This window comes from Mustela nigripes, chromosome 4 (genome assembly GCF_022355385.1).
Source record: "Mustela nigripes isolate SB6536 chromosome 4, MUSNIG.SB6536, whole genome shotgun sequence".
In the NCBI taxonomy this organism is placed as follows: domain Eukaryota; kingdom Metazoa; phylum Chordata; class Mammalia; order Carnivora; family Mustelidae; genus Mustela; species Mustela nigripes.
Genome location: NC_081560.1, coordinates 134,963,144 through 134,983,621, shown reverse-complemented (window position 1 = coordinate 134,983,621; position 20,478 = coordinate 134,963,144). Strand labels below are relative to the sequence as shown.

Sequence of the window (20,478 nt, the reverse complement as noted above, 5' to 3'; positions counted from 1 at the left end):
ATCCCCTAAGGTATAGCTTGGCAGGGAGCAAAGCTGCTTCCATTAGATGGCTTTTGGACATTTGGGAAGTTACTTTCCTTTTTAATAGCATTCAACAAGTTGCATTGGATTATCTTTAAGGTCCCATCTTAGTTTTAAAGAAATTCTACAGTTCATTTGATTATTTACTGGTGTGTCTGGTATGAGCTATCCAGGCCCTGCCCCTCACTCCCCAGCTTGATTTTAAGAATACAATAGTATATGAATACATGTAATACATATACAGTATGTATGTTAACTGTTACTGGTAAGGCTTCTGGTCAACAAGTTATTAAATGAAAAGTTTTGTGGGGAGTCAAGAGTTACATGCAGATTTTTGTTGATGTGGAAGCTGCCACCCCTTATCCCCATTTGTTCAAGGGTCAGCTGTACTTGGTTCTTTGGCAGCAGCAACATGGCTTAGTCTGACTGTTTTAAAATGGAACATGTGATGGCACAAAACAGAAGCACTGAAGACTTCCTTCACCTGGGTCTTCTATACAGAATTGCTTTTGTAGGGAAAAAAATGTTCCTACCCAGGATCTTAGGTCGGTTAAGATCCGACCTAAGATCAATTTAGAAATTTCAGGAGTCATGTTCTCACCTGTTAATGACTTACAATACATACAATTTCTACTCATCTACACAGTAGCCATTACATGTGTTATAGAATTTAAGGGAATTAATAGCCATGTAAAACTTAAGGTGAAGTCTCCTCTAAAATAATGAATTCTAACGTGATTTCCAAATTCTCTTCAGATTTTAAGGACTGACTGTGGTATATGGAATGCATATTGCCAAACTCATATGTATTTCATAGTGAAAATGTATCCTTACTGTTGGACTAGATAACCTCTAAGGCTCTTTGTTCTTAAAGAATATTCCCATTAATAAATTTTAAGATTTTATTTATTTGACAGTAATCACAGGTAGACAGAGAAGCAAGCATTGAGAGGAAGGGAAGCAGGCTCCCCGCTGAGCAGAAAGCCCGATGTGGGGCTTGATTCCAGGACCCTGGGATCATGACCTGAGCCGAAGACAGAGGCTTTAACCCACTGAGCCACCCAGGCGCCCCCCCCCCCATTAAGTTTTTAAACATTTGATAATGGCAATGTCCAAACAGTTGTACAGAGAAAAAACTAGCCCATTAGCCAGTTTCAATATTTCACAGCATATGGCCTTTCTTGTATTTATATTCAACTATCCCTTCTCCCTCACCCAGATTATTTTGAAGCAAATCCCACACATACTTAATTCTCCCAACTATTTCAGTATCTCTCAAAGAAAAGGTCTCATTTCCAAGTCATCTCTATATTCTTAGATGGTTTTTGGTTGAAAATGTTCACATGTATAATTTTTAATGTTAACTTTAGCATTAATTTTCATGCTTCTTCTTTCTAGGGACTGGTTTGGTTGAAAGACAAGGAAGCAACACATTGTAAACTTTGTGAAACAGAATTCTCACTTTCTAAGAGAAAGGTAAGGGAGATAGGAAGTGAGTCTGAAGGACTTGATGCAAACATGACTTCTAATTTTTTTTTTTTTTTCCATTTAATAGCACCACTGTAGAAATTGTGGGGAAATTTTCTGTAACGCTTGCTCTGACAACGAACTGCCTTTGCCTTCTTCACCAAAGCCGGTACGGGTTTGTGATTCCTGTCACGCGTTGCTGATCCAGAGATGCTCGTCTAATTTGCCATAAGACTCCAGACTAAGTCCTTGTGTATGAAAGTACCTATAATGAATGGTCAGTGTATGAACCATGTACATGATGTATTTAGTTAGCCCTTCTTAAGCAGCTTTCAGACCGTACTGGTACCAGTTTTATCTTCCACATATACAGCACATGGGAATTAGAAGCTGTAGAATAGCTCATTGTTATTCAAAAAGAACATTCAACAGGGCATGCTTTAAAATAACTTAATTCCTAATTGATGTAATAGTTGTGTAACTTGTAACACCACTAAAAAGGCCAGATAGCAGAGCTAACACACATTTGCCTTATTGTGTAAAGGCCTTCTTAAAAATAGGGGTTCAGATTCTTTTACTCTGCAAATTGTCAAGTATTTGATGGTGCCTGTAATTTTCTTAATGCACTTTAAAGATCACAGTTCTCAGATCAGAAATACATTGAGCTATTTGCAAGTATTAATATTCCAGTTCAACAGTCTTTTCATTAGCTTGCTAAGGTTTCATCCTTAATAACTTGTCCTTTCTGCCCCACTTCCTTTGTCCATTTTCCATTAGAAGAGGCCAATATTTTATCCTGTAAAAATTTCCTTTTGGTCTTCCTCTAATCAATGTATTTATTGGTATTTTCAGATATAGTAGGTTAAAGAGGTATTATTTTACCTCAACTTTTTCCATATTTTGAGAGGGAAGTTGAACTAGTCTTTAAATTATTACTTACATATCTTTCCACGTTATACCTGACTCACCAAACTTGAGGGAGGGCTCAACACCTCTTAGAAAGAAAAAAATCCATCCCCAGAAAAAAATGTTTATTAATAGTAAGGGGTTACAGGCTCCTGATTGATTCTCCTCTAAGCATCAAAGGAGAAATCTAAAGTAGTTTGCCTTTGATGGAATTTGAGTAATTAAAAATTGTATTCTATTTACATTCCAGTAGATTTTAGGAAGCATTACAGTGTAGTGATCCACTACTGCAGTTCTGTATAGAGTGAAATATTCACCCTATACTGAATGCCTCCAAGCCAGGATCCTGAGCAGATGAAGATGTGGGCTCAGCCCTGCCACGAAATACATGGTCTATTTCCAGCATGAAAGAGTCAAACACTAATCCCATTTTACCATTCTTGTAGCACACCAAGAATATGTAAAAGGTTACTCATCTCATTAATCCTATGAATAGCATCACCACTTAGGAGATCCTTTTTCGCCCCTTTGGTGTTAACTTTAGCCATGCACTTTAAGTCTGTGAACCTTTCAAACAGATCAGATAGGAATCTTTGATTACTCCTAGGAGCATTACATTTAGTAAATTAATCATGCCCCCCACCCACCTAAAATGGGGTTACTTATTCTGCAGGATCCTTTCCTCAGAGTATATATACTTTCACTGAGGCTTAATTTTCTAAATTGCCAAAGTATGAAATCAGTATTTTACTTGAGGATTTATTTTCTCCAAATCCCGTTAGCTTTTGAGGTCTTCAGTTAGAACCTGCTGTACAGATTTTTAGGTGGTCTTTCTTGAATGCCGACAGAAATGCTGTCAAGAGAATTATATTCTTGAACTGTTTTGTACTGATGGGATGATTAACATTTTTATGATTGTTAAAAATGAGAATAAGCAACTATGAAGTTCCAAATACTGTGTTTTTTTATTACTGTGCTTATTAATACACACTTTAAAATGTGATTTTGCTTAAATCCCAAAGCTGGGTTTCATTCAACAAATAAACCATGATTTTCAGTTCCCCGTTAAATTCTTTCTTATTCAAAACTCCTGTTTATCACCACTGGTTTTGGGCTTTTTGTAGTCAAGCTTTTATGATACCAATACACTTTGCTTCATTTAGTTTTGGTTCTTATTTAAAAGCTATTTATACTAAATGTTGGATTTTGTTGTAAAACTTCATTTGTATTGTGAACCTACACTTTCTAATCTTCAAGATCTGCCCTCATTGAAAGTATTTATCTTCATGAATTTCACATACCATTTCTTCGTCTAGCCAGTACTACCCACAGTAATGCTATGTATCATAGTGCCAAGGAATTGTGACTGTAATTCTTCTACTCTGCAATGTTTTAAAATGTGAATTTTATAAACCAAATAAAACATGAAAAATTAGCCCTTCAAAGGGCAACTTGCACTTATAACTTTTTATACCTTTACTACTTAAAGATTTTAATAGAGCAGGTCCTGGGAAATCACATACAATCCTTTAAAAAAAAAGGTAAGTGGTATTAGCCTAATATGTAAGTGGATTAACTTAGGAGGGGTACAAACATTAAGATGGATCTCTGCTTTAGCAGATAACTGTGTTCGCCTATGGAACCTCTTCTTTCTGCAACAGTAGAAATCACTCCTTAGGTGTCACTCTGTCTAATGTTCTCTTAGAATATCGTCCACCAATCTGATTTACAATCAGTAACCGACACAAATCATTCTAGGACAGAGGCCACACTATTATCTCCCACGTTGATATTTATTACATTAATAACATTTCTAGCAAAAACAAGTAACAAGGTCAATAACTGAATTCACATTGACAGGTTTCATTTTGATCCATTAGCCAATTTTGGGGAAAAAAGCCATATTGATCAAAGGGATTAAAATTAAAAAGCACCTTTTCCTTGCTACACATAGTATTTTTTAATACAATGGCTCTAAAACTCCAGAGATCAAATGCAAAATCCAACTTCCAGAACTCTCATTTTAAAACTATCACATGGACTTGTCTCTTATATTTGTTTAATCATTTATACAATTATTGAGAAACCATATGCTATACTGGGCAGAAAAACTAAAAATACAGCTTTGAGAATTATACTCCACAGTAAATACTTTTGTACTTATATTGGATTCTCATGTCACTGAGAATCTTAAGCTAGTCTAAGACATTTTGAGATAACTTACAACTATCACTTTTTTGGAAACATTTTTTTGGTACTTCAGTCAAGTGCTGAGTGAATTTATTCTAAAATCTAGGGCTAGAATTTTAAACGTCCAACATTCTCATCCCCAGGTAACACAATTATGAATATTCAGAAATCCAAGTACCTCAAGATCTTCAACATTTTATAGCTATGCCTGATAAATGACATTTGAAAAGAATGACTAAAATAGAAATTAGCTGAATTTACACTCCTGAAGCCACCTACACTCATCCTTAGGTTTTTATATTTACAGTACTGTCCAGGAGAAAAAAAGTTACACTATTTTCCAAGCTCTATTCTAGATGTCTGCTTATTAATAAGACTTGTAGTTTATGAAAAGGTGAACCATTGTCCTCTACAATTATACTATACTACTACTTGTAGAGCTAATAGTAAAATACATCAACCCAAATCTTAGGAAAGCAGCACATCCTCAAGAATAACTAGTATATAAAAAGTATCAACATCAGTGGTTTGAATATAAAAATTTATTTTTAAGTCAAAGTATGCAACAAATAAAACCTACAGAAAACAGATTTTTCCATCACAATCTGTTGCTTTACCAAATAATATTTTGAAAACACATTCCTTCAGTCATTATAAAGTTCTTAAAATACAAAAGAAATTAAATCTGTAAGAAAGTCTAGTAGACCAGACGCTATTGTCAGGACTTTTATGTTGGTGGTTATGCTTTAATACATGCCACGCCATCCACCTCCACTCATGCCCCCTTGCCCATAGTAACCGCCACTGCCTCCACCACCACGGCCTTAAAAAACAAAAACAACAAAAACAACTTGTTAGAAACTATCAGTACATACTTCATTGATGATAATACATGAACTTAAACAAGTGTCTACACACATGGGGACTAACATATCAAACCACAGTAACCAATGACACTTACCATAACCACCCAAGCCATCAGGAGTGCCATATCCTCCACTGTAATTGTTACCCATTCCCATTCTTCCAACAGATCCATAACCTCCCTGATTATCTTTAAAAAGAAAGAAAGAAAAAAAAAGTGAGATTGACTGCTACATGTGTTAACTCTGCTCATTTAAAAAACTTTACCTACCCATTCCATCTCTGCCGTAGCCTCCCATTCCAGAACCTCCCATTCCAGAACCGCCTCCAGGAGTAGAATTCAAGAAGAGTTCAATGTACCGATGTTCTTTAAGACAAAGAGTAATAAGGAAGGAATGATGGATCAAAATTTATCAATAAAATGAAAATTAGCTAATATTAATTAAGCTAGTATTACCCTGGGAATACATTTACATACTTCCTAGTGCAGTGATAAGATGAACACCAGAGGCTAAAACCTAACCTACCATGTTTTGTTCAAATTGTACAAGGCTAAACGTAAAATGTGGTTGGGGCCTCCATTCCCTTATCTATAAAAGGGCTGATTCCTTATTTTGGAACCAGTTACTGTGCTGCTTAAAATACATTCCACGTCTAAAGAAATGAATTCAAATCATGTCATGAAAATAATGTCCATGAAAGATTACTACAAAGTGATTTGTGTGTAGCCAGGTTTACGAATCACTGGTCTGGGTAAAATTTAATGATTTAAAACCAGTTTGATGGCATACAGAAATAACTCAGCCAACTAACTTGATGGATGGGTTAAAAAGTCCCAATTTGCAAATGGCATGGGAACTCAAGAACATGCTAGTAATATACCTATTTTCCCTCTTTAATAACTTAAGCTTAGATAACACCTGTTAAGTACTGAGTATGAATTAACTCTTCAACCTCCCTCCCCGCGAATGAAACCTTAACTTCTTAGAGGCCATATGGTTTCAGTCCCAATGACTACCAAGGGTTACTTATCTAAAAACCTTGTAGCATATTACATTTGAGAAATTACAAATGTTATTTTATAAACAAGTTCACACCTAAGAAACTAGATAGCAAGCCAAGGATACTTACGCATGTTATTCTTATCTTTAGACATGGCAGCTACAGCATCTTCATGTGTCACAAACTCTACATCTGCCTCTCCTGTTGCTCTGCCATCAGCTCCAATATCAATATGCACTCGTATTGGATTTAGTGGTGAGAAGAACTAAATAAGAGAAAACATTTATTAAATCACCATATACCTTGGTTTTCCCTCATTCACTAAAACAAATCTTTTTACTGCCTTGTATTGCAAAGCTAACAAGTCAACTACGAACATTCTAGGACCATAAACATGGAGGAAAATGCAAAAAAATTATTTCTTTAAAATAAACTCAGTTGGGGGCACCTGGGTGGCTCACTTGATTAAGCGTCTGCCTTCAGCTCAGGGTCCCGGGACGGAGCCCTGCATCAGGCTCTCTGCTTATGAGGTAGCCTGTTTCTCCCTCTGCTTGCTAGCTGAATGAAACAGAAATAAATATAACCTTTTCTTTTAAGATAGCGAGCACAGGCAGGCAGAGTGACAAGCAGGCTTCCAGTCAAGCAAGGAGCCCGATGCAGGATTCGATCCTAGGACACCGGGACCACGACCTGAGCCAAAGGCAGCTGCCCAACTGACTGAGCCACCCAGACATGCCTATAATCTTTTTTTAAAAATAAAAAAATAAAGTAAGCTAAATGAAAGGGGCCGGAGAGCTAAGTGATAATGGGGGAGGGGATCTAACCCAGAGCACAGTTTACTCTAAACAAATGAAAACATCTCATATGCTACCATTGAAAGGGAGGAGAATTAAGTCCTCCGTTCCTACTCCTCCCAAGGAAGTATTTCACAATTATCGTTTGAAGGATAAACAGGTAAACAGAGACTTAGAAACATGTGCAAAGAATTTAGGTGTTATGATTCAGACCAGTGGAATTTGACAAATTGACACAAACTGTACATGGATACCCCTAAAATGTATCACTTAGTTGTAAATCACAAGTTAATCAGGTTAAAGGGATCCTAAAAGGTACCTGAAACTTAGGACCAATGAGTTCCCTGTAAGATCTACAGGTACATTTCTTTTAGAGCCAGGTAACTAGTCCTGGCTTTTGCAGGTCCCTAGATCTCTACTGCAACTACTCAATAGGTAAATGAATGGGTGTGACTAGATGCATATGTGCTGAAGTCCGCAGATACTCTAACCAACTTGAAACCAACCAGTTTTAAGCAAGCAGTAGCATCTATTCCCATTATTTTCACAGCTCCTCTAACTGTAATCATTCTGTAGTTACAAAGCTGAACCAAACAACTAAACCTTTTTCGCTTTGTACATTTTCCACTTTCAAAACTTGACACAAGGGCAACACTCTATGCTGATAAATCTTTTCCCTAAATTCTTAACTGGATTTTATGAATCTACTCCCTTGAATCCTAGGTAAGTCAGCATACAATGGACAAAAAAATATTCATTAACCAGTATAGATAAGAGTGTGTATATTTTTCCCTATTAAAGGCACTTGACATAAAACTATAAAGAAAAAGAGAACATTAAGAACACTTCAAGATTAGATACCAGGATAAAAATTTAAAATTACTAATAAAATTACTAAAATCACTCACATTAGCAATGTCATTTTCAGTTGCACGAAAAGGTAATCCTCTCATATGTACAAAATGACCACCATGAAAACCTGAACTTGCATCACCAGCTCCACCATAGCCATGTCCTCCCATACCTAAGAGAATAAAATGTCCAATTATAATCCACTGAAACATGTAGTAAAGCATTTCAACAAACTTACTCCTGATACATACCTTTTCTTATTTATACCTTTTTCTTTGACCAATTAATCTCAGGAGTTGATATAAGTATCAAAATCAAGAATTTACCTTTAAGCATACATCTATATAAAGCCCCACACACAGGTATGCACTGAAATATGCTCAATCTGTCAATTTCATAGAAGTCACCAATTATCACCACTAAATGTTGTATAAAATATTTAACATTCACCTAAAAATGAGTATGTCTTTAATATGTTTACCTCTTCCATCTCTCATTCTGTCGTCAAAGCCATCATTTCCGTAGCCGTAGTTATTATAGCCACCATAGTCATCAAAACCTCCATAACCTGTGTAATTTAATGAGAAAATACATGAATACATTTTTAAGAGATAAATTTTATAAACGATTTTATAAAATCATTTTGCGGTAAGTAGTCTAGTTATATTATTTTTACAAGTTTACAACTTCCAACTCAGTGCACGCAAAAAAAAAAAAAGCAGCAGTTAGTAACAATCAGTGGAAATAAAAAAAAATCCTAGAGTACATTTAGGACATCAAAATTAACTTTCATCCTGATGTCAAACAAAAAAGTGTCAAAATATGCCAATATCTTCATTTTACTTTCTGTATAACTTATATAGGTGCAAATATGTGCATCAATCAAGTCCCATAGCTGGCTATTTTCATGAACAGGTTTTAAAACCTAGTAGGTACTGAAATTACTGCCATTTCTGTATTTCTTGACAAAGTGTCAGGAACATTAAGAAAATGACAACAGAACCTTTGTTCATTAGATACACATACCACCATCATATCCATCACCTCCTCGTCGCATTCTGTCATACATACTTCCACGCCCAGCTCCATAATAACCCCCTCTTCCTCCTATCGGTCTATCATATGGTCCCGGTCGCTGGCCCAGCAATCTTCTTGGTGGATCATAAAATCCTTTGATTTCACTCCTGCTACTTCTGAAGATCTCAATATACCTATTTAAAAATGTTTAAGGTACAGGTTTCAGCATAAATGTATTAGAATAAGTAAGATATTGGGCAAAAATTCAGTAAGTTTTTCTACATCTAGATACATAACCCAATTTAAATTGCCTAAATACACCATAAATTAACATTTTTATACCTACAAACTTAAATAATTAATATTTAAGTTTTACATAGACAAATTAGTCACTTGAAAACAATTCATGTAATATAAATATATTTTTAGCTTGTTTCCTTTAGTACATGATAGGTGTTTAGAGAAAACAGCTGATTATACAAAAGCATTTATCAACATCCTACAGAGAAATGGAAACAATCTAATTTTAATTTAAGCAAACTATTAGCATTAATTCCCCACCCAAATCTGTAGTTTTCAAGTTAAATTTAGATAATTATCAATTCTTTTAAACTACCCCAGAAAAATGTTATTGTAACCCCCCCATTAAGCAATAGTGACCCACAACCCCCAAAAATAAAAATTTAACACCATCCCAAACTCTCCATCCCCACCTGTGCCCTATTCTTTCCTTGTGTTTCCCCAGAGCATTTTCTGCTATCTCCTTTGAAGCAAACTGCACGAAGGCCTCCCCTGTGCTTCTCCCCTGGTAGTCCATCGTCAATGTTATCCCATTTGGCACGATTTCCAACCCTTTAACCCAAGGACAAATAACCCCATCAAGGGGAACAGTGTTAAAGGCTGAAACATTCCCATCTGAATCAAATATTTAAAACAAGTCTAAACAAAACAAAACAAAAACAAAACAAAAAAGCTTAAGTTTCCCATCACCCCATAATACAAGCGGAAGATTTTTTTCAAATATTATTGGATTACATTTTTTTTTTGCAACCAGTCTTTTTAAATTACACACTAAAAGCTCACCTATAATACATTAAAAAGCTAAATTAAATTTAACTATGCTCCATATGATAATTCATGGTTCATTTCATCATACATAATTACTCTCAATTAAGTTTATTGCACATTAGTTAGGTTTTACATATTCTACACATTCTGTATTCAGTATTAACTGGAGCATATTTCATAACTTAATACATTAACCAAGATATCATACTCAAAAAGTCCCCAAAACAAATGGGTCTTACAAATTAAAAACTGAGTAATACAATAAAAATATAAAATTAAAATACTACTAAACTTTGACTAATACTAGAGGTACCTTGAAAGAACTGAACTATTTCCTCTTTGCTGCAACCAAATGGCAGTCCACGAAGTCGTACTGTCCCATCACTAGCGTCATTTGGACCATTATGTTTCATAACCCAATCCATCTCAATAACGTTTGATTTAAATGCTATAAAAAATAAACAAGCACATAAAGCAGTCAATCAAAATATACTCTTGCTACAGGTACTGAAGAAACACCACTCAGTGGTGCACAACAGGAAATTTAACATATGGCTTGTTGATAATGCCACGGTTCAGCAACATGACACCTTCCCACTTTGGGGTAGGCAAAGACTGGGAAAAGTCAGTGATACCTGACCCTTCTAAACTCCAAAAGTACCCAATTCCAAAGGACCAAATTTTATGTAATGCCCAATCTTAAGAAAATTTACACAATTCCAGTATCAGTCTTCAGATTCTCCCTATTTCCTGACTCTGTCATCTGTATCAACTCTAGCCTTTCCCTCATCTAATTTTCATTCACATTTCTCCAGGTTTTACTTATTATTCATCTGAGTTATATAAACTCTAAAAAACTTAATCACTCCAAAGCTGCACACTGCACCAATGTCCATTCACAGAAAGAGCCTAAGCCAGAAGTTCAGAGAGTACTTTTTTTGATGTTAGAAAAATGGCATTATAAAAAGTCTTTTTAGATGCACTTTTAGTTCTGAACACATAAAATTGTTTTTGAAGGAGGAAAAATTCTCAACTCTGTTTTAACTAAATCTCAACACTCCTCAAAAGCCAGTTTTAAAATGAGTTAATTAGGTGAGTTTTAAAATTGAGGTAAAATTCCACCCAAAAGTGAATGCTTTGCAACAGTATGGGTGTTTTTTGAAGCCACCTATTGGGAAGTTATTGGAGATAGTACATTCAATACCAGTTCACTCACTGCTTTACATTTAAACACAAATTTTAAAATACGTAATACATTCACATTCAAGAAGTATTTTAGGGTACAGTGAAAAGCCCTCCTAACCCTCCAGAAAGAACCCATCCACACCCAGTTCCCTTCCCAAAAGACAACAACAATCCTTTCTTTTAGAATTCCACAACACTTCAAAGAGGCTAACGCAGAAGTCCTTCAGCTGCAAAAACTTACCAGACCTTACAAATTTCACTAAACAGCTGTAGGAATCCTACTCACCTGAGTATTTCAAACCTTTCCCTCACCACCTCCTCCCCTGTAAACAAAACAATTTGTTCACTTGATTCCTTTATGCTTCAAGATAATTTCATATCAGTGTTCACTAATACTTGATTTCACACCATCTAATTATATCGGTCCAACTGTTAGAAGGAGCATCTGCAAAGAGTAAAAATTTTTTTCCTAGAATACGTGCATTCAAAATAGCCTAATGTTGAAAATTTTCTAAATGTGCTTATTAATCAAATACCTCTGCATTTAAATCAACTTTCATACTTGTTTTGCTTTTTAAAAGTCCCGAGAGTCACTCTAGACATAGAAATCCAAAGTGGGATGGCTATGATTTTTGTTATCAAACGTTACAACTGATTTTCAGCACCTAAACAACATATTAATTTTTTTTTGAGAAAGGGAGAAAGAGAATCTGGTTTTGAATCCCTATTCTGCCACTCACTGACTGATTAAAGCAAACTTAACCTCTATGTTCAGCTCTAAAATACAGCAGTGGTGCCCGTAACTCTCCAGACTGTTTTAAGACCTAAAATGCTCAGTCTACAACATGGTAATCAGTCAGTAACAGCCATTGCTATTGGATTTTAAGGGCCCCTCCTGTAAAATTACTGCAATAGACCACAAAATAAATAAATGAACCTTAAAAGGATGGAAAAGTATCCTGAGTCTTGAAAGCAAGTAAGGATAGGTACAAGTGGCTTCCAAAGTAAACACAGGCTTAAGGCTTCAAGACTCCTTAGGATTTGGGTGGGGCAGGGGGCAATGTTTACTACAGCACGTGTTAGCTAGATTAAAAAAAATACTGTTCTGGAGTAGTTTCGAAACAAGTAGACCCTCAATCAGTTTGGGTTTGGCTTAAAAAAAAAAAAAAAAGCCAAACAAAAAACTAAAACAAAACAAAACAAAAACTCTTTCTTATTAAGGACAATTCAAGAATAGAACAGTAAATGGAGAGGAGGTAACATCACATGTTACTTCCTCCCGGAAAATATTAAGTATTTAACAAAACCAATCTGTTGTGAAAAGACCTTAATGTGATACTTTTTATCATTTAGCCCATTTCTTTCTACAATAAAGATACTGGGGAAAAAAAAACCACAAAAAAGGATGGAAACTAACTTTACTACAAAATTTAGCCCTTTCCAAGAAACACTAAGCAAGCAAACTAGTTTTGATTTTTGGATCAGTCCATACCAAAGACACTTATAAACAAAGTATTAAGTCTATAAAAAAAAACCACACACACTATACTGTTAACGCAATTTTAAGTTGATGAGAAATTAACCAGATTCAGAAGACAAACTATTTATAGGATGACTCTCCACCCCACAGGCATTTAAGAGCACAAAACATAAAGCCACACTAGACTTCTTCAAAACTCAAAATTTGATTGTAGAATTCTACTTCAAGAAAACCAAGACAAACTCTGAAGGCATACAAAAAGATCATCTGCTCTAATATGTTAATAAAGCTGTCTAGGAACTACCCAGAGTTTACTAATTATTCAGGATAATCCATTTCAACCTTTCTTTTCAACATCGTCATGACTATCTCAATTGTTTTAAGACTGCCAAGTGTTAGCACCAATTAAAAATACCAGCAGTTGAACTAGGATAACTGTAGTCAATTCTGAACAGAACTAAAATTTCCTAAAAGTTATGCTAAGTGAAAGAAGCCAGTCACAAAAGTCCACGTATGTAGGATTTTAAATGGATGAAGTTTATGGTCTGTGAACTGTATCTCAAAGCTGCTAAGCACCTCTTAACAAAAATAAAATGAAACATCAAATTCCTTTGTAACACAGAGGCACAGACTATCTTCTTAAGTATAATATGTAGTTAGGGTGTGATGCACCAATAAATAACTTAATAAATGGTACCCCACTGGTCCTAAAAAAATGAAAATGAACTTCGGAATTTGGCAAAAAGTGGTGATATGTTTAACTAAAATGAAAAATTTACATCATTTTCTCTTTCCAGTGTGCTTGCTCCTTAATTTTCAGTAGAAAAAGTAGACACACTACTAATACCTAAAATGAGGTGAAGTCTAAAATTATAAAGTTCTCTTCTAAAACAAAGTTACCATCACCTACTGCAGCTCAGCCACTTATTTACCAAAATAAGAACACCAAAAAAACCCACATGACTATTAAAAATATAAAGGCAATCAGCAACCAGATGGATTTCCAGATTCCAGATGATGATGCAGAAAGAGGGCAGAAAAAAAGGTTTCTAGGGTAATCCAATTAGGAAAGCGGTTTTATCATGTACTATTTTACAGGAAACTGGGCTTTTCTAAATGCTACCACAAACCAGACCGTCTTAAATAATACGAGGTTTTTTTTTTTTTTTTTTTTTTTAAAGGCTGAAAAAACAGAGTTCCTGTAGGGATTCAGCTATTATTGGAAGCTTATTCTCAGGCTACCTGTCACTTTGTACCTACTCAAGGAAAATTACAGACCCAGTTCTCTTGTGTTCTAAGGACCAAAAATCATCACACAACATGACTGGACTTTCTTTTTGTTATGTAGGCTTATTTTCTGGGTCAAAATATTACCACAGTCCTATAGTAAATAAAAAAACATGCTTAGCTACCAAAAGGAAAATAAACGCTAACTGTATTTTTATATATTTTTCTTCCACCGCCCTCTTTGCACAATATGTAACCTTTGGAGATTAATATTGAAGTCAGTAACTCAATTGCTACACAAACTTATGCCATCGCTGACTGCATTTTAACAACTGTTTCCCAAAGGTAAAACTCCTACTTAAATTATAACCGAGTATGTGCCAAACTACACAAAACCATTGCTAAACCACCCACCCCCACCCAAAAGTTCAGAAAGCTCTAACACAGTTAACTAGTCCTAAACGACCTATTTGAAATATGCCCATTTCACATTCCTATTTGATAAGTCATCCGCTTTACTGCTTACAAAACAATTACCCACCAAGTGTTTAAGATAAATGGGAGAAGAAGGAAAAACAAACAAACCACCCTTTGGAAAATGAGTACGTACTCTTTTTCGAAGTTCCAAATCTGGAATATAAGGGCCGGCTAAGCGTCCTTTATTCCTCCCCGGAGACTTTCGTTTATCTAGCGGCCCTAGAGACCAGAGAGCTAAGGAGAGTACGCCCCTTTCCCCCCCTCATCCCCACCTCTCCGTCCGGCAGCCAAGCCTGGCTTTAAAACCTTCGCCACCGGGCGGCGGAATTACAAAGGAGGCCGTCTGCCTCCTTTGTCCTGGATTTGGGAGTTGAGCGCCTTCGTCGCCATTGGCTTTCCTCCCCCAGCTCCAGCCTCTCTCATCTTGGGAATCTGCGTCAGAAGTCACTCGCAGTCCCGCCAGCCCCGGTAGCCCAGCAGAGACTGCGGAGGAAGGGAGGCCGCGGTGGGAGGCCAGGCCCATCCGGCGCCATTTCCATCGGGAGCGCGCCCGCCAGCCCAGGACCTCCCCCACCCAAGTGCCCAGCCTTTCCCTGCTCGCTTCGTTCCCCACCCTCATCCCTTCCGGGGTGCTCTGACCTCCCCCCCGGCCTTCTAAATCAGTTTTCGGAAGCTGAAGGGCAAAAAGTATTAAGAGAGGGGAAGGGCGGGAAGCCGAGGTGGCCGCGCCACCGTACCCAAAATGGCGGCGGCCAAACCAGCAGGGAAAGAGGGGAAATGCTGGATGACCCCCACTCCGGTCCTCAGTTTCGTTCACTGAATTTCACCCGAGCAAGTCCTCCCCACGGCAGGCCGCCCTCCCTGAAGTGGGAGATCGCCTGGGAGGCGCAGTCTGGCCGACTCCGAGCGGCGACCTCCACACTTCCCCCCCCCCCCCACACACCCCACCCCCTCCCAGTCTCTCTTTCGTCCTTCTCCCGACTCCGCTCTCGACACTACCAGCCCAACCTACCCCCTTTTACTTCAGATACCCTGTCGAGCGACAGTAACGCCGACTCCGGTACTCGCGGGGTCGGTCGGGAAGAGGAAGAAGTCGCTCGCCTCGTGTAGCGCTCGCCACAACGGTTCTTCCAACCGTCTCCGGCAGCGGCAACCGCTAAGGGAGCTGCGCAGCAGAGAGACTGGCTTGGGGGGATGGGAGAGAGCGAGCGAGAAGGAGGGGGTGGGGCGAGAGCAACGAAGACTGGCCGGCCCACTCTCGCGAGATAAGAGATCCGATCCCGCGTTGGCGCTACGGCAAGAAATGCGCTTGCGTGCTAATGGGTTGTCCTGTTTGTTGGGTTGTTGGGGTAGGAGTGGAAAGTAGTCGAGCTCGTCCAGTTAGAAAAAGACGCGGATTACTGTAAGACTGTTAAATGCCTAGAGCTTACCTTTCTGCCCACTCTGGAAGGATGTGAAGTGGCAGCAATTGTGTGCGTGTGTTGAAGCGGTTCGGAGAAGTTCGATTCTCTGTCCGCACCAAGAACAAATTCCGTAGAGGCCCCACCCTGACCCCAGCGTCACGGGTAGAGAAGGGATGCCACGTGGTTTGGCGGCCAAATGCGAAGGAGGGCTTTTCTTGTCAGGTTTGCGTTATGCAGTAAAAATAAGTGTTTTACTCCTGCGAAGATAAAGTGTTCACCAGACCCCCATTTTGGCTCTTGGCCTGGGGCTCCTCTTCTCTGCCCTGACACTAAGGCAACCGGCCTCACCCCACTCCCCACCAGCGGGTCTCCTTCCCTGAGTCCTCTTGATTTCAGATTTCCTCTGATAGTCCCAAGAGAAAGTACTCACTTTCTCCTTGTGCCTTCCTTTTTCATCTCTCCTCCTGATTTTAATGAAGTATAATTAACATACAGTGTTTGATTAGTTTTAGGCAGACAACATTGATTGGACAACTCTTTCTCAGTGCTCATTAAGAAAAGTGTAGTCACCATCTGTTACCATATAACATTATTATATACTATTGACTATATTCCCAATTCTGGGCTTTTCATCTCTGTGACTTACTTACTTTATAACCAATTTTGTACCTCCTAATCCCTTATATCTATTTCACCCATTCCCTCTGCAGCCACCAGTTTGTTCTCCCTACTGAACTCATTTCTTCATTTTTGTTTGTTAGTTTCATCTCTTTATAACCTCAGTGACAAATCAGGCACTCATGACTGAGGAATTCGGGTTGTTTTCTTTCTTTCTTTCTTTTAAAGATTTTATTTATTTATTTGAGAGAGAGACAGGGAGAGAGAGCATGAGTGAGGAGAAGGGCAGAGAGAGAAGCAGACTCCCTGTGGAGCTGGGAGCCCGATGCGGGACTCGATCCAGGGACTCCGAGATCATGACCTGAGCCGAAGGCAGTTGTCCAACCAACTGAGCCACCCAGGCGTCCCTCGGGTTGTTTTCTAAATAGGGCTTTGCATTCTTGACAATTGCGTGTACAAGTGATACCTAATACTTTGGGGTTATGCTGGCCTACCCCCAGGGTCCTTAGGGACACCTTACGACTTTTTTTTAATTAAAAAAAATGCAAGCCATATTTCTTTGGGGAGGATGCAGGGTGGTCCTGGTAAAGAGATCAATGCAAGGTGAAGTGCTAATGTAGGAAACATTATGAAGTGCAAGGGAGGGAAAGAAATGAATTTGAACACAGGGATGTTCCTTGTAGGCTGGAAATGTGGACCAAACTCTGTTGCAGGCCTTTAATATCCAGCCAAAGACCTGGTACTTTGTACTGCAGATGTTGGGAAGCCCTTAGGGTGGAATGAGGGGTGTATAAGCGGTGTTAGCAGTGGAGAAGCTTGAATAATTTTTTTACCTCATGAGATCTCAAATGTGTATGGTGGAGGCAGTTACCTCCACCAGTTACCCGCATGTAATGGCCATTTCCATGTCATGGTTTAATTCACCTTCAAATCTGCTTTAGACAAGTGTGGGACAGTAAGAATTGGCTAGGTCATAGTGCCCTATGCTATTCTTCACCCCACTCCCTCAAAATACTTCTTAGGTAAAGGGGGATGGAACAGTGTGGTCATCATTACAAGACACAAAAACAAAACCTGATAATGTAACATTATGGTCCATATTTATTAAGAGTTTGCTTGTGGAGCGCCTGGGTGGCTCAGTGGGTTAAAGCCTCTGCCTTCTGCTCAGGTCATGATCCCAGGGTTCTGGGATGGAGCCCTGTATTGGCTCTCTGCTCAGAGGGGAGCCTGCTTCCCCCACGCCTTTGCTTCCCTCTCTGCCTGCTTGTGATTTCTGTCAAATAAAAAAATAAAATCTTAAAAAAAAAAAGTTTACTTGAGCTAGTGCTGTGCTCAATCCACTGATTCCTTATAATCCTAAAGGATAATTATTATTATTGTCCCCATTTTACAGTGAGATACCGGAGTTTGAGAAGTACGAAAACTCGTTTAAGATCACACACCTAGTGGGTGATTCAGTTGGTTAAGCATCTGCCTTTGGCTGAGGTCATGATCCCAGGGTCCTGGGATTGAGTCCTGCAGCCAGTGGGCTTCCTACTCAGTGGGGAATCTTTCTTTCCCTCTGCCCTTTTCCCCTTCTCCTGCTTGCTCTCTCTCTCTCTCTCTCTCTCAAATAAGTACATAAAATCTTTTTTTTTTTTTTTTTTTTTTTAAGGGTCACTCACCTAGTGAAGAAGCTAGAATTTGAATCTAAATGGTTTTACTCAAGGGCCTAATGTCTTAAAGCACTCTGGACCTTCTTGGTGTTGCAAGAAACTTAACTATCCATTCAAGGAACAAGCATCTAAAATGAAGTCAAATTGAAGTTACTTGAAGTTACTTCCCCTAACAAACATTATCAACTAAGGGGAACTGCAGTTAATGGTTCATTGGCTGGAGACTTTTGAACAGGTCTGAAATTTGATGTCCTGGTGTCACTGACACCTTGAGCCCCTCTCCACAGTTAAAAATTTTTGCTATATTATTAAGAGTCCAGGCTACCACACCTTAGATGGAGTTCTTCCCTGGGTACAAGTTACATCACTATTTTACTCTTTCAATCTTTCAACCTGATTTAGTAGATGGAATTCTGTAATCCCTTTCACCCCTTGCCTGAATTCAAACAATGTATTTAGTGCCTGATTGAGTTTGGCATTCTTTCCACGTAATTTGTATGATTACAGGCCACAATCCTAGAATCATTCTATGTTTTCTTTGCGTTTTGGCTGCAACTCCCTTATATCAGGCACTCTGCTGTTTGCCAGTATGAATGCTTAGGAAGGACTTGAAATTAGTACATTCATTCCTTTGCTTTTTTATTATTACAGCAAGTAAAAGGCTTTGAATTTTTTAAAAAATGTATACTAATTTTGGGGCAGACCTAGTCTTTTTTTAAAAATGATTTTTGTTTTTATTTATTTGTTTTAAGTAATCTCTATACCCAATGTGGGCTTGAACCCACATCCCAGAGATGAAGAGTCTCATGCTCTACCAACTGAGCCAGACAGGCACCCTAGGCCAAATCTAATTTTTATTTGGCTTCCTATTTTACTGCTTCCCCCCCCCCCCCACCAAAAAAAAGTCTATCAACTATTCCCATATGCAAATTGTATTCTGTAAGTCTTGGTGAGATTGGTTCACCACCGCTCCAGTGATCCCTACAGAATTGTTTCCAGATTGATCTCTGTGGAATTGTTTCCATAGAGATAGTTAGAACTGAGGGCTCCCAGCTGCTTTCAGGATTTTGTTTTCTTTGTCTTCCTTTCTGTTATTTCAGTGCTTCAGTGCTTTCCTGTTAGCGTAGAGATTAGAGGTTCTGTGGAGAGGATCTTGTTAGAGGCCATAATGAGAGAAAAGATGAAAAAGGAGAAGGAAATGGAAGTACCCACAACACTAAGAGGAAAACAAGAAAACGAACATGTGATTATGTATTACACCATCAGGATGAAGAGGAGAGGAAAATTCCATGCAGAGCCCAGAGAAAGAGAAAGAAAGAGAAATTGAAAGACCATGCACCCTTCTGGGAGAGAGAAGGCATATTCACTAAAAATTAAGATAGTTGTTTGCATGACCCCAATGACATTCTAAAATAACAAAAACTGGATTAACATAATCTTTTTGCCATTATGGAAAGCAAATAAGCTAAAAAAAGGTAGCAAAACCCACAAATAAGTTTCTAGGAGTATGTTTAATTAGTTGATGCTTTTTTAACACTAAATCTGCCTTACTGAGTAGTTTGTGAAATGCTTTTTCATATTTATCTACTATCTTTAGACAGGAGTGATCTTCCTTGTCATGATTCAAAATTTCTCAAGGCAAGGCTTAATTACACAGCTTACATTCTTGATACTGTTTTGTTTCAGTCATCAAAGTGTTCATTCTGGAATTCGGGAAACCAAAAGGTCTCTTCCAATTTTAATTATTATACAATAAGTAAACAAATGGAAACCTTAAAGGAAGAAAACACCTAACATACTTTCTCTGATTTTTAAAAATAATCAGAAGTATTGAGTATTCTTTTTGTTGTAGTGGATTGTTGTGAAGAACAGGGACAACAGGTACAAAAGATAGCTACTTAGGAGTTTAAATCAGATTATTGTACAGCTTTTAATGTGTCAGAAGCACATTAATAACTTAGAAGCAGCACAGATAATAAGAGTATCAGACTGTTTCCCATTGATCTTAAGTTTCTGAGGGGTAAATAGAAATATAGTTTTCATTATATATATATACCTATGTCTCTCGGTGTACAAACAATGATGGTTATATTGTGGGTAGAGCATTTTAAGTAACTTTTCTTTTTTTTTTTAAGTAGGAGCTTGAACTCATGACCCTTCGATGGAAACCTGAGCTGAGATCAGGAGTCAGATGCTTAACTGCCAGAGCCATGCAGGCACTAATTTTCAGTATAGTCTAGGAACATTATTAT

At 38.0% G+C, this 20,478-nt stretch overlaps 2 protein-coding genes across 7 annotated transcripts in view; one reads left to right on the top strand and one right to left on the bottom strand.

The window, feature by feature from the left end:
* RUFY2 (RUN and FYVE domain containing 2) overlaps positions 1–3,839 on the top strand; it is a 29,987-nt gene extending 26,148 nt beyond the window's left edge. Inside the window, exons 4-5 of the mRNA XM_059397669.1 lie at positions 1,420–1,497; positions 1,577–3,839. Of these exons, the coding sequence (XP_059253652.1) occupies positions 1,420–1,497; positions 1,577–1,720 (222 nt within the window). The 3' untranslated portion in view covers positions 1,721–3,839. The remainder of the gene's footprint in view (positions 1–1,419; positions 1,498–1,576) is intronic.
* Positions 3,840–4,166: 327 nt separating this feature from the next.
* Positions 4,167–16,071, bottom strand: HNRNPH3 (heterogeneous nuclear ribonucleoprotein H3). Of its 6 annotated transcripts, none has more exons than XM_059397548.1 (10): positions 15,981–16,071; positions 10,495–10,629; positions 9,827–9,965; positions 9,123–9,307; positions 8,578–8,664; positions 8,153–8,268; positions 6,580–6,715; positions 5,720–5,815; positions 5,546–5,638; positions 4,167–5,407 (listed from the first exon to the last, which is right to left on the bottom strand). In XM_059397548.1, the coding sequence occupies exons 2-10, from the start codon at positions 10,604–10,606 to the stop codon at positions 5,331–5,333; spliced, it is 1,041 nt and encodes a 346-aa protein (XP_059253531.1). In that variant the 5' UTR covers positions 10,607–10,629; positions 15,981–16,071; the 3' UTR covers positions 4,167–5,330. The 6 variants fall into 6 exon arrangements, with proteins under 6 accessions (XP_059253531.1, XP_059253529.1, XP_059253533.1 ...); XM_059397546.1 differs by lacking the exon at positions 15,981–16,071 and adding an exon at positions 15,563–15,763; XM_059397550.1 differs by lacking the exon at positions 15,981–16,071 and adding an exon at positions 15,563–15,763 and having other exon boundaries at positions 9,168–9,307.
* Between the last annotated feature and the right edge of the window lie 4,407 nt (positions 16,072–20,478).

Coding starts and splice junctions, on each gene's coding strand:
- HNRNPH3 (XM_059397548.1), bottom strand. CDS start 10,606: ATGGATTGGGTTATGAAACATAATGGTCCAAATGACGCTAGTGATGGG. Junction 9,308..9,826: donor AAGGAAAGAATAGGGCACAG/GTGGGGATGGAG, acceptor ATTTTTAAATAG/GTATATTGAGATCTTCAGAA. Junction 5,639..5,719: donor CTACGGCAGAGATGGAATGG/GTAGGTAAAGTT, acceptor TTCTTTTTAAAG/ATAATCAGGGAGGTTATGGA.